Below are 13,714 nucleotides of genomic sequence, written 5' to 3' on the forward strand. Positions count from 1 at the left end.
CAGAGCGAAGGTGGGGCAGCTGCAGACTGTGACAACAGACAGGACCCTTAGCTCTGCCCTGTCCCAGCCAGATCCAGGGACCTGGGGTGTGGGGCCTGAGGAGCCCCTGTGTGGGCACAGGACATACACAGCCACAGGATGTAACCACTTAACCACTGAGTGTCTTTCTGGAGGGTGGCCTCAGGTAGAAGACAGAGGAAAAACTTAAAAAAAGGGGCTGGGGGAAGGCCAGGCACGGTGGCTCACACCACCTGTAATCCCAGCACTCTGGGAGGCCGAGGCGGGAGAATTGCTTCAGGTCAGGAGTTTGAGACCAGCCTGAGCAAGAGCAAGACCCTGTCTCTACTAAAAAAGAAAGAAATTAGCCAGGCAACTAAAAATAGAAAAAATTAGCCGGGCGTGGTGGCACACGCCTGTAGTCCCAGCTACTTGGGAGGCTGAGGCAGGAGGATCACTTGAGCCCAGGAGTTTGAAGTTCATGAGCTGGGCTGAAGCCACTGCACTCTAGCCCAGGTAACAGAGAGAGACTGTCTCAAAAATAAAGGCTGGGGAGTCAGGGGGGGAGTCCTCACATATGAAAGAGAAGGATGCAAACTTGTATGAACTTTTTAAGATAAAATAAGGAATTTCAGAAAAAATATTGGCTAGTTTGTGGGGCCACTATGAACCATGCCATCCATGCCCCGGAGACCTTCCTACTTCTCAGCTGTTGGGGTGCAGTGGTGGAGATTCCAGATACTTCTACTTGAAGACCTCCTGAGATGGTGAGCTCACTCCCTTACTCCAGGGGTCTCTGCTCTCACGGTGAGCCCGGCCCTGGGTCTCCCGGTGACGTCTCCCAGAGAGCTGCTAGCCTGGAGCTGGAGCTCTTGGGAGAGAGGGCACAGGATCCTGTTTCTTTGTCTGTAGGATGAGGATCACACTGCTTCACTTGCGACGTTGTCAGACAGACAAGAAAAGAAAGTGGCAGTGACTGTAAGAATCCAGGCTATGAGGCCAGACAGATCCAAGAGCATGTGCAGTGTGCCTCAGTTTCCCCATTTGGAAAATGGGCGAGAAATGCCTATCTTGACAGTTTGCAGTAAGAGACAAATGAAGTCGTGGAACGGGGCCTGAGGGAGATCATGTGGCAGCACCACACCGCGGCTGCCCTCCTCTCTCTTCCCAGAAGCCCCCACTTCCTCCTCCTCTCTCTCACCTGCCTGAGTCGGGTGAGAACCTCAGCTCCCCACCCTTCTCTGAGCACCCTCAGGGCCCCTGGTCTCGCTCTGACCCTTCCTGACCTGGGAGAGTGCTGAAGCTGGGGTTCCGAGCCCTGGCCCCAAGGTGCTCCCTCTCTGGGACAGAGAACTTGGGGGCCCCTCTGCTGCCCTGGCAGCACTCCCCACTTCTGCTGGCACGCCTTGCCCTCACATGGCATCCTCAGAGCCCCAAGACTGTTAGAACACCTGGTGGCATTCACCAGGCACTCTGTATACATGACATCTTTCGCTCCTTGCAGCTGTGGGTATTCTCATCCCCACAGCACAGATGAAGAAACTGAGGCTGGGAGGGGAGGAGGGCCTGGTGCAAGGTCAGCCGGTGAGAAAGGGGCAGCTCTGAGAGGAGAACTGTTTTCTCCCGCCCGCCCAGTGGAAATCCTTTGCAAACCCTGAGGCAAAGCAGCACCTCTTTGTTTGGAAAAAGACCCCTTCCCAGCCCTCCTGCCCTCTCCCTGTTCCCAAATTCTCCTGCTTCTCTGGTCCAGGTCGGAGGATGTCAGAGTTGGAAAAATTCCAGCCTCAGGTGCCCATGAGAGCAGGCAGATGATAACATCTGGGCTAAGAAGCCCCTCGGCTCCCTGCCCTGGGCGCGCACCCGTTGGTGGGACTCAACTCCCTGGGGAGACAGGCCCAAGGAGGCAGCAATCCCTGGGGGTCAGAGCTGAGGGTCAAAGCTGGCACCAGACATTCCTGGATTTAAATCCCAGCTCTGCTGCTGAGAGAACATCCCTTGAGTGAGGGATTCAACCCGAAAAGGGAAAGAAAAATACCTCTCCTGGCCTGGAGATCACAGGAGGGAAATTTGTTTCTAGTAATAACAGCCATGTTCTCAGCCCTTCTTCATGCATGGTCTCATTTAAGCCTCATCACAGCTCTGGCCAGTAAGTACTACTATTACTCCCATTTTACAGATGAGGAAATCAAGGGGAAGGAGACTTCCCACGGTCACACAGCCCTGCAGGGGCTGAACCCCAGGGCCGTCTGACTCAAGTCCCACAGTTAAGTCCCACACACTTAACTGTGCTCGACAGGTCCTCCTTCCTTTTCCCCTAGGAATTGTTCCCTACCACCCCAGCCTGCAGGGTCAAGCTTGGCCCTGCACTGCTGTGGCTACAGTCTCCAAACGCCTGACTGCCCTTGCTCTCTGTTGGGCTTGGGGACTGCAGTCTGGACATGTAAAGGGCTGCGGAACAGCTGTAGCAGCACCTCCTCCAGGCAGCGCCCCTGCCATATTGCCTTGGGCCACCCTGCCCTGTAACAGGGTTGGTCTCCCACTTTCTTGGAAGAGGGGTATAAGCCCTTCCGGGGGGCCTGTAGGGTGGGGCTGGGATGCTAAGAAAGCTGGACTTGAGCTTCCTCACTTGCTCCGCCCCTTCCAAGGCACTGGGCGGGGCCTCAGCAATTTGGTATTCATGATATTGTAATGTTTTCCTTAAAGAGTGCCCCCAAATTGTATAAGCTTCAGGCTCCACAAAACCTAGATCTGTCCCTGGAGTGGGGCAGTGCAAAGAGTTCTAGCTCCTCCCCGCCTGCTCCTTGCTTGCTGGCTCCGTGGGGGTGTGCGAGACCCCCACTTTCCCATCTGCAGTGGGGACGCGTAAAGCCATGAGAGGAGCTCGGGGACCCACCATTCAGAGCAGCCCAAGCCCACAGAGGGCTTTTGCAGCCTGCGCTTGTTCATCCCCAACAGCCTTGCGGGGAAAATGGGGCTCCTACCCCCATTTTCCAGCTGAGATCACCGAGGCGTGGAGCCCTGCTATCACTTGTCACTGGTCCAGAGGCTGAGAGAGCACACTGGAGCCCCACCCCCACGGCTCCCTGGGGTCTCCGGCCCCGGATGCCCAGCCCCGGGTTGGGGGGAGGGGGTCTCCAGGCCGACTTCGGCTCCGGAGGGGGCGGGGAAGGGCTGGGGACTGGGCGGGAGAGGTGGTGGCGTCCCGCACTGTCTCGCCGGAGGACAGACCTCTGCCCTTATCTGCTCCGGCAGCTTCCGCAGCCCTCTCCGCACCCCTGCCACAGGCCTGGCCCCCGCCCCCCCTCCGCCCCCGCCTCCGGAGGGGCTGGACCGGAGCGCCCCTCCCCCGCGGCCTCCGCCCCCAGGGGAGCGCCCGCGGCCGCTGCGGCCCAGCCGAGCGGAGAGGGGGCCCGGCCCCCAAGGTGGGCAGCCGGAAGTGATAAATACACTTGGGGGGGAGCCCATCGCAGTGAGGCCCTCCCTGCCCCAGAATGCCCGCTCCCAGCCCGACAGGGGCTCCCCCAACCAGCCCGCCTCTGCGAAAAATGGGAGGGGGGCTGGGAGGAAGAGGAGAGGGGTCCCTTAAAGCCCCGGGGACTTTAAGGAGGAGCAGTGGAATCAGTCTAAACGGGATTTTGAGGGGCACGAGACCCTCACCCCACCCCCGACACACACTCTAGCCATGCCAGTGGGCCTCCCTGGCGCAGGTGCAGGAGAAAGACAGAAATGCAGACACCTTGGGGAAAGTGAAAAGCAAGCCACAATTCACAAACTGGAGACGTCTGCTGTGTGCAAGCGGGGAAGGATAGCTCAAAATATATAAAGAGCTCTTGCAAATCCCTAAGAAAAACACCAAATAATGCAATAGGAAAAAAAAGACATGAGCAGCCTTGTTACAGGAGAGGAAACACATTCGTCCACTGACCATCTAAAGGATGCTCAATCTCATTGGTGATAAAGGAAATGCAAATTAAGACCACAATGAGATGCTATTTTACACCATTTGAAGGACAAAAATGAACCCTCCTGACAGCACCAAGTGCTGGAGAAGAGGCAGAGCGGCAAGACCTCCAGCCTGTCGCTGCCAGGGCATAGCCCCAAGTAGCCACCAGGGAGAGCAGTCTGGCCTTATCTTATTATGAACTGACCCTGATAAAGGCTGCAACCCAGCAAATGTCCCCTTGGCAGCAAGTCAAGAGAAGCTCTCTGGTGTGCTCCAAGGGATATGGACATAGCTGCACTGTCCCCAGTAGAAAAATCTGGAAATAACCCAGGCGCCCATGGACAAGAGAATGGCTAAATTATACTAGATTCATTCACACAGTGGCACATCAGTCAGCAGTGCAAGCGAATGACCCGCAGCTTCTCACGATATCATGAAGGTGTGAACTAAAATAAAATTTTAAGACTCACCCCGCTACTGGCTGACTAAATAGACTCCCTCATGACCAAAGGAATATCCCAAAACTAAATTGTCTGCCAGGAGGAAGGAGGTCAGACATGCCTTATCATGCCCCCTCCCTTCTTGGGAATATCCTTTGTAACCCATTAACAGGCCTAAGGGTATGCAAGACAAACCTGCAGGTCCTCAATTTACACAACAATATATGTCCAGCGGCTTAGGGCTGATAAACAGCTCCTTATGTTGAAACTTTCCAAGCCTTTAGACAAAGCTTCATGTCTTTAACCAATTACAAGCCAAAGAATCTTTAAACCCACCTATCACCTGTAAACCCCCCACTTCACAAGATGGCCCACCTTTTTGGGCCAAACCAATGTATGCCTCCCATGTATTGATTTATGACTCTACCTGTAACCCCTGTCTCCCTGAAATGTGTAAAACCAAACTGTAACCCAACCTCAGTGAGTCCACTGCTCAAGATCTCTTGGGTATGGCTCCGGGTCATGGTCCTCAAATTTGGCTCAGAGTAAATTTCTTTAAAATTATTTTACAGAGTTTGGTCTTTTTTCCATTGACAAAAGAATCTTACTACCATGGTGTTCAGTGAAAAGAACTAGTCCCAGAAGACAAATACATTCGGTCCTCCATATCTGTGGGTTCCACATCCGTGGATCCAACCCACCACAGATCAAAAATATTTGGGGGAAAAAATGGATGGTTGTGTCTGTACTGAACATGTGCAGACTTTTTTACCCTTGTCATTATTCCCTAAACAATATAGTGCAACAACTATTTATATAGCATTGTACATTGTATTAGGTAATGTAAGTATACAGGAGGATGTGCATAGGTTATAAGCAAATACTAAGCCATTTCATGTAAGGGACTTGAGCCTCCGGGGATTTTGGTAGCCTCAGGGTGTCCTGGACCCAATCCCCCTGCAGATACCAAGGGACAGCTGTACCTACCCTTCTTATGAAGTTCAATACCAAGAGCCAAACTATACCTTGACTAATAACAATGTTGTTTCCTTCCTTCCAATACTGTTTTTTTGTTTTTTTTTTTTGAGACAGAGTCTCACTCTTTTGCCCGGGCTAGCGTGCCATGGCGTCAGCCCAGCTCACAGCAACCTCAAACTCCTGGGCTCAAGCAATCCTTCTGCCTCAGCCTCCCGAGTAGCTGGGACTACAGGCATGCACCACCATGCCCGGCTAATTTTTTCTATATTAATAGAGACGGGTCTCGCTCTTGCTCAGGCTAGTTTCGAACTCCTGAGCTCAAACAATCCGTCCACCTCGGCCTCCCAGAGTGCTAGGATTACAGGCGTGAGCCACTGCGCCCAGCCCCTTCTAATACTTTTGTTATTAGGAGATGATATGATTACCTACCTAAAAGATTGAAAAGTATTAATATATATCGAGAAATTATTAGAACCTGGAAAATGTAGTTGGTTTATAAGGTATTGAAGGAATACATAAAAATAATTTGCCTTCCTGTAAGCTATCCATAAGTCATCCAAAGTGTAATGGGAAATATCTTACTCAAAATATTCACAAAAGTGTAAAATACCTAGTAAACTTGTTAACAGTTATGCAGAACCCAGATAAAAGCCACTGTAAAATTCACTAAATGTAAAAGAAAACCTTAAAACAACTTTTTTCCCTTAATAAAATAAACCAAATCAACCCTGGGCAGCATAGCGAGACCCCATCTCTACAAAAACCCAAAAAATAAAAAAAACTAGCTAGGCGTGGTGGCACTCACTTCTTCCCCCAGCTACTCAGGAGGCTGAGGCAGGAGAATCACTTGAGCCCAGGAATTCAAGGCTACAGTGTGCTATGATATCACCACTGCACTTCAGCTGGTGACAGAGACTCTGTCTTTAAAAAAAAAAAGTCAAATCAAACAGAATATTGTCTAGGCATACATATATATGTGAGAAAAATCTTTATTAAAAAAATAGCAGTCTAGGGCACGGTGGCTCAAGCCTGTATGTAATCCTAGCACTCTGGGAGGCCAAGGTGGGAGGATTACTTGAGCCCAGGAGTTCCAGACTAGCCTGGGCAACATAGCAAGACCCCATCTCTAAAAAAAAAAAGGCAAAGGACTGATCATCATAAAATTCAGGTTCCCCCAAGAAGGAGGCAGAGAGATGGGATGGGAGAGGGGTAACAAGTAAGCAAATATGTAAACAAACAAATTATATGAAGGAGAGTCCTGCAAGGGCCAAGATGACAGTGCATTATACACTAGGATTTCATCCCAGTTTGCACACCTGAGATAGGGGAGGGGAGAAAGGGAGACATTAAATTGATTTGGATAGACTTTTATTCAGAGCACGGGCAAAAGCTTGTCCTTCTTTCCAGGAGCCCACACCCAGCAGGGGAAGAGGCCTGGGTATACAGGGAACAGGGCTAAGAGCCCCAAAGACACACTGACACTGACGGCCTTCAGGCTGGATGGATCAGGAGGGCTGCAGGGAGGAGGGGGCCTTGTAACGGGCTGGATTTCAGTCGACAGATGGCGAAAGGGGAAGGACATCCCAGGCCTGCTTGGGGCTACAGTGCTTGCCACGGCACAGAGGCTGGACAGAAAGCCGTGCTGTACATGACAGAGTTGCAGAGTAGCAGAGGAAGAGGAGGGAGGCCCTCCAGAATCACTCAGGCATCATCTGGCCAGGGCTCAGGATTCAGGGGAGAAGGCACCCCAGGAACTCACGAGGGAGCTAAGGCTGCTCTGGAGAGAACTTCTTGGGAGAGGGTTAGGGTCAAGGTTCCAGAGGGGCATGTCCCCTGTGGAGAGGCAGAGCTTGTAGCCCTGGGTGAGCACCTGGCTGTCTCTTTCCAGCTGTGACCTTGGGCAAGGTGCTCACCACCCGGAGCACAAGATGCCTTCTGTAAGCGATTGCTGCTTGCCTGCTGGCCCCCACAGAAAGCCCTGTGACGAGGAGGCCTGCTTTCTCACCAGAGGCCATACTCTGGAAGCATCCGTCCCCAGCCCCAGAGTCTCCAGCCCTGGACCATCACAGCGGAGAGCAGGTTGTCAGAGCATTGGCCATGGCCAGGCCAGGCCAGTCTTGCAGGCCCAGGGGGCAGTATCACCTTCTGGGTTTAAAGGGCTGAGTTCTGGTTTCCCCAGAGGCCCCCAGTAAAGGTACAAAAGACAGGAACAAGCTATTAAAGCCAGATCGTGGGCGTCACAGTGAAATCAGAGAAACAGATCTGCTGTTCCCGGATCCCAGACACCTCCTGGTCACTGGGAACCAAGCAGTTTCCAGGCCCATCCTGCCCTGCTGAGGTTTGTCTGTCCGCCGTCTCAATTCCTGAGGCCTCCAAACCAATTGATAAATGTGTCAGAAAACACTCATTTGTGCTGAGCAAGAAGAGAGAGGGTGGGTCCTACCCTACGTCTGTGTCTGTAATTTATCAGTTCTTTTCATTGCTTTAACATTTTCTTTATACATACATATTCATATAAATGCCATGGAAATAATATTTGACCCTATATAAAACTTCCCGTATGTCAGGCATCATTCTAAGTACTTTGTGTATATTCATTCATGCAATCCTCACAACAACGATCCAATACAAGGTGAGTGTGGTGGCTCACATTTATAATCTTAGCTGAGGTGGGAGGATCACTTGAGGCCAGGAGTTTGAGACCAGCCAGAGCAACATAGTGAGACCCTGTCTCTACAAAATTTTTTTAAATTAAAAAATAAAAATAAAACAATCTGATAAAGGAATCCATTTTATAGATGAGGAAACTGAGGCATAAGGTTTTAAGTAATTTGCCCCAAGAAATCTGGCATCAGAGTCTTATTGTCTTAACCACCAAGCTAGGCCAGAGAGAGAGACAGATAGACACAGAGATTTTTTTTTTTTTTTGAGATAGAGTCTCACTGTGTTGCCCGGGGTAGAGTGCCGTGGCGTCAGCCTAGCTCACAGACACAGAGATTTTATATATATATATTGAGATTTCATGAGATGAGTTTTTGTTTTTGTTTTTAAGAAAAAGGGTCTCCCTCTCTTTCCCAGGATGGAGTGCGGTGGCACAATTCCAGTTCACTGTAACCTCGAACTCCTGGGCTCAATTAATCCTCCCACCTCAGCCTACTGAGTAGCTATGATTACAGGCATGTGCCACAATGCCTGGCTAATTTTTAATAATATTTTTTTGTAGAGACAAGATCTCACTGTGTTGCCCAGACTGGTCTTGAACTCCTGAGCCCAAGCGATCCTGCAGCCTCAGTCCCCCAAAGAACTGGGATTACAGGCATGAGCCACCATGCCAGCCTATTATTTTTTATTTATTCATAGTTATACATAGAGTTATGTATACTAATACCTATAATCACATACACATATATAAAGTTTCTTTTTGTCATTATTTTAAAATGTGGATCATATTAAATAAACATTTCTGCATCTCACTTTTCTCTTGTGTACCTGGAAGCTCCTGGAAGATCTAATTCAGTGCTTTAAACAGCCACACATTAGTCCCTGCCACCATATCTTTTCACATGGCCCTCCCCACTCCTGGCCCCATCTCACCGTCCAATGTGCTTGTTGCTTTAATCCATTAGGGCTGTGGTCCACAAGCCCCAGGCCACAGACCGGTAGTGGTCCAGTCCATGGCCTGTTAGGAATGGGGCTGCACGGCAGGAGGTGAGCAGCAGGTGAGCAAGCAAGCTTCATCTGTATTGACAGCAGCTCCCCATCACTCTGGCTCTGCCTCCTGTGAGATCAGCAGCGGCATGAGATTCTTGCAGGAGCACAAACCTACTGTAAACTGCATGCGAAGGATCTATGTTGCACGCTCCTTATGAGAATCTAATGCCTGATGAGCTGAGGTGGAGCTGACGCGGTGATGCTAGCGCTGGGGAGCGGCTGCAAATACAGATTATCATTAGCAGGGAGGTTTCACTGCACAATAAATGTAATGCGCTTGAATCATCCCGAATCCATCCCCCTCCCCAGTCCATGAAAAAATTGTCTTCCGTGAAACCAATCCCTGGTGCCAAAAAGGTTGGGGACTGCTGCATTAGGGCATCTGATATTGGGAATTCCAGGCCAGGTCAGTAGGCGGCAAGTGCCATTTCTGGCTGGGTCTTGCCCATCCCCTTGCCGGGTGGCCAGGAGCCCTCAGCCCCCAGAGGCAGGAATGCTGACTGTGTTATTGTGAAATCATTTGCATATTGTGAAGTGCTTTGCATATGATGGAGTGATTTGCATGTAGGGGGGCTTTTTAAATGTCCCAGGCAAGCATCCCCAAGTATTCTCTTTTGCAAAGTAACTAACCCATTAAGTGGGGCTTCCATTTCAGAACTCAGGGAGGAGATAGGACATTCTGACAGATCTACGGGCCTGGTGAGGCGAGGTAGACAGGAAACTTTCAGAGGACAAACTGGTCCACCTAGAAGGAGTTGGGGGTCTTGGAAGGGCAGACATTGGAGTATGAGGTGGGACAGGTACCATGATGCAGCATATGAGAGCTGAGTGTGCCCTCAGAGTCCCCAGTAGAGGGGAAAGTGGTGCAGAACAAATGGAGGAAGCTGCCAGGGGGGCTGATGGAGGGTCAGAGACTCAGAGACTCCCCCACTCGGTCACAATCTCTCCCCAGGTAAGTACCCACATGTCCCTTCCTGAATATCCTCCTGTCCTGGCTGATTGCCAGAGAAGGATACAAAGTAAAAATGCCAGGCCAGATTCCCACTGCTGTTCAGGCCCTAGAAGTGAGAGGTGGTATCTCACACCCTGGGTTCAGGGACACCCAGGTTTGAGTCCTAGCTCTGCCATCTGTGCCATCGCGTGACCCTGGGTTAACAGTACCTACCTCTATGGGATAAAATGAGGATTCAGTGAGATGATGAATGGCAAGTAGAGTTAATGGAACATAGTAGGTGTTCAGTAAATTGCAGTTATACTAATAAGTGCCGTCAATTGTTTGCTGTCTTAGACTAAGAGAAAAGGTCAGGCGTAGCTACCTCTAGGTGAGGGGTGCACAGAGCCCTCACCGCTCCAAGCTTGGAGTTCTGAGCAGCAGGATCCAGCCACCATGCATTGGACCCCAAAGGGTTACAAGTCCTGGAGACAATGGCCTGAGGTTCCCAGTGAAAAACCAAAGCATAAAAATAATTCGATGAGTAAGAATAAAATTCCCTCTTCTGAGGTTCCCGGGGCCAGGCCCCTCCCTGCGGCAGGCACTTCCCCTTTCCCTTGTTCATGGAGGAGCCGAGCCAGGCTGACTCAGAGTAGGAGCGCCACAGCCATCCTCCCAGCCCGGCCCGGGGCAGCGCGGTCTGGCAATCGAGCGCGCCCCCGTGCGGCCGCGGGCGGAACTGCAGCCCTAGAGGGGAAGCGGCGGCCAGACCCGCAAGCCCGGCCGATCGCGATCCCCGCAGAGCCGCCGCCGCCGCCTCCGCCCCGCCCAGCCTGGCTGAGCGCGGGGCCTGTGGAGCTCCCACTTCCGTCCGGTTCTCCCCGCCGCCCCGCGGCCCGGCCCCGGCGGAAATGCGCTCTCCGCCCGCGTCCCCCATGGCCGCGAGGCGGAAGCGCCCCCTACCGCCGCTCCCCCTGGCCCAGCGGCGCGCGGCGCGTCCGGTTCCGGACAAGCCCCGTGTGACGTGGCCGCGCGCCGGGGGCGGCTCCGGGCCGGGGGCCGGGCGGCCGGGCGGGGCAGAGCCGGGGCGGGGCGCGGCACCGCAGCTGGATGGCCGGGGCCGCCCGGAGCGCCGCCGCTGCCGCCGCACGGTGAGTGACCGCCCGACCCGCAGGGCCCGCGCCCCGGGCGGGACGGACCCGCGCGATCCCCCGATCCGCCCTGGCTCGTCCTGGTCAGACCTGGGCCCTCTCCCAGAGCCCGGGAGTTGAACTTGCCTGCCTTGGGCTCTTCCCCGCTGTCTGTCCCCACACTCCGCTCCCATCTCTCTCGCTCCCCCCTCTGCGTCCGCATCCCCTTCCCACGCCCCACTCTGGCTCTCTCTGGACTCTCCCTCTCTCTTGCTCCCTCCTTTCCCTCTGCCCTCAGACTCTCCTCGTACACCCTTTCCATCGCCCAAGCCTGTGACCCCCTCGCCTCTGCGCGACCGTCTCGGCCTGGCTCGGTCCTGCGTTGGTCCTGCCTTTGGTCCCCAGTGGAGTGCCGCTGGTTTCATCAGGGTCTCCCTCCAGCTAGTTAAGGCCTGGAGATCCTAGACGTGGGCATCTTTGCCACGGCCCAGAGGCAGCTGCTTTCTCTCCCTCCCATCTTCATGAGCAGATGAGGAAACTGAGGCAGGGACATCAGCTCAAGGTCACAGCCAGGATGAGGCAGGGCAGACCACAGTTAAACTTCATGCCCAAGTTTCCAGATTGAACTTCTCGCTTGGTTGACTCATGTCCACATCCTGTGATTACCCCTGCTGGGCACATTCCTGCTGCCGGTGCCCCAGGCCTACCCCAACATAAGAGGGGCTTCTCTGTGCCTCCTCCATGCCAAGCGCGTCCACCTGCTCAAGTTCATCTCATCTGCGCAGCTGTGCGAGGGAGGCAATGCTTATTATCCCCGTCTCACAGATGAGGGCACTGAGGCTCGGACAGGGGGCTTCAGGGACTTGCCCACAGCCAAGCAGCTGAAAGTGCAGAGCACAAAGTTAACTGCAGTGTCCAAAGCCTGCGCTCTGCGCACCTGGGAGGCATCTCCTGGCTAAAGGCTCCTTTCTCATCAGCCCACGTCCTGTCCCGGATGCCCCAGGGACATTGGATTCATGTACTAGGAAGAAGCTTTGATGGTCCCGTCCTAGCTCAGCTGCTCAGTTCCACCACCTGTGCTTCCGAATGCCACCCCATCCACCTAGACAGTGCCACCTCGGTCCCTAGGTATCCTCTTTGGAGAACGTTCCAGCAGCAAAGCCTCCCCTGGCAGCCAGAGACACCCAGCTGGGCCAGCCTGCCGGTGGCTGAGGAGAGCCCAGCCAGCGCCTCACCCTGTCATTAGGGAAAGTTTAGCCTCAGGCAGACGTGCTGACACACAGTCTGGAGCTGTCTCAGAAGGAAAAAATGTGTGGTCCTTGGGAGTAGGAGCTTGCAGGAGCTGAGCCCCTTTGCTGTGTGCCCGCCATTCAGATCCTTGGATGCCCTGGCAAGGCCAGCAGGAGAGTGGATGCCATGGCCACTTGGGGGGAGGAGGGAGGTGCCACGTTTCCTAAGCAGGTGTGCGGCCAAGGGTGGCAGCTCACGTAAGTGGCCTTTGTGTTTTGCAGTACGTGGCATGCCTGGATGTCCCTGCCCTGGCTGTGGCATGGCAGGCCAAAGGCTCCTCTTCCTCACTGCCCTTGCCCTGGAGCTCCTGGGAAGGGCTGGGGGTTCCCAGCCAGCCCTCCGAAACCGGGGGGCTGCAGCAGCCTGTCGCCTGGACAACAAGGAAAGCGAGTCCTGGGGGGCCCTGCTGAGTGGGGAGAGGCTGGACACCTGGATCTGCTCCCTCCTGGGTTCTCTCATGGTGGGGCTCAGTGGGGTCTTCCCGTTGCTCGTCATTCCCCTGGAGATGGGCACCATGCTGCGCTCAGAAGGTGGGTGACCCTCCAATGGCGCCCAGGGGCAGCCAGCAGTGTGGGAAACATGCTGCTGCTCTTCTGGGAGACCCCAGGTCTCACATAGCAGGTCACAGTATGTATGACAGGGAGGGCGGGGATAGAATAGAATTTCTCGCCTTGGTCCTGAGGGGCCAGGGTACGGTTGTTCATTTGTTCATGCATCTGTGCATTCATTTACCTTTCGGTCAGCAAGCATTCGCCGGGAAGCAGCATAGATGGTAGTTGGAAATATGGATGCCAGGCTTCCTGCCGGTGTTCAAATGCTGGCTCTGCCACTTCCCAGCTGGGTAGCACTGGGCAAGTTACTGACCTTCACTCTGCCTCTATCTCCCAACCTTAAACCTGGGAATGGTAACAGTATCTACCTCATAGGCACTGTTGTGCAGACTAAATCAACTGACACACTCAAAGCACTTGGGAGAGTGCTAGGGCGGGGAAGGGGCTAGGTGCTCGCAGCAGTGAGCAAAGCGCTGCCTTCTGTGTCTGCGCAGAGTGGAAGAGTTCTCCAGCCAAGAGCAGCGGGGTCAGCCTTCCCGGGAATCCACAAGAGGCCGGTGGAAGGGAGGAGGGGATCTGGGCATGGGTGGAAGGCTTTTCCTCGACTGCCCTTTTGTCCCAGGTGCATGTACTGCCTGTTCACAATTAATAGGTTGCCATTAAAAATGCAGGCCGGGCGCGGTGGCTCACGCCTGTAATCCTAGCACTCTGGGAGGCCGAGGCGGGCAGATCGTGTGAGCTCA

At 53.6% G+C, this 13,714-nt stretch overlaps 1 protein-coding gene across 3 annotated transcripts in view; it reads left to right on the forward strand.

Annotated features, from left to right (window-relative positions):
* The first annotated feature begins 11,003 nt into the window (after positions 1-11,003).
* The window catches only part of SLC39A13 (solute carrier family 39 (zinc transporter), member 13), an 8,394-nt gene continuing 5,683 nt past the window's right edge, over positions 11,004-13,714 (forward strand). For all 3 annotated transcript variants that reach the window (XM_012645145.1, XM_012645146.1, XM_012645147.1), the window contains exons 1-2: positions 11,004-11,151; positions 12,642-12,950. In XM_012645145.1, the coding sequence (XP_012500599.1) occupies positions 12,650-12,950 (301 nt within the window). In that variant the 5' untranslated portion in view covers positions 11,004-11,151; positions 12,642-12,649. The remainder of the gene's footprint in view (positions 11,152-12,641; positions 12,951-13,714) is intronic.

This window comes from Propithecus coquereli, unplaced genomic scaffold, assembly GCF_000956105.1.
Source record: "Propithecus coquereli isolate 6110/MARCELLA unplaced genomic scaffold, Pcoq_1.0 Scaffold227, whole genome shotgun sequence".
Classification (NCBI taxonomy): Eukaryota; Metazoa; Chordata; class Mammalia; order Primates; family Indriidae; genus Propithecus; species Propithecus coquereli.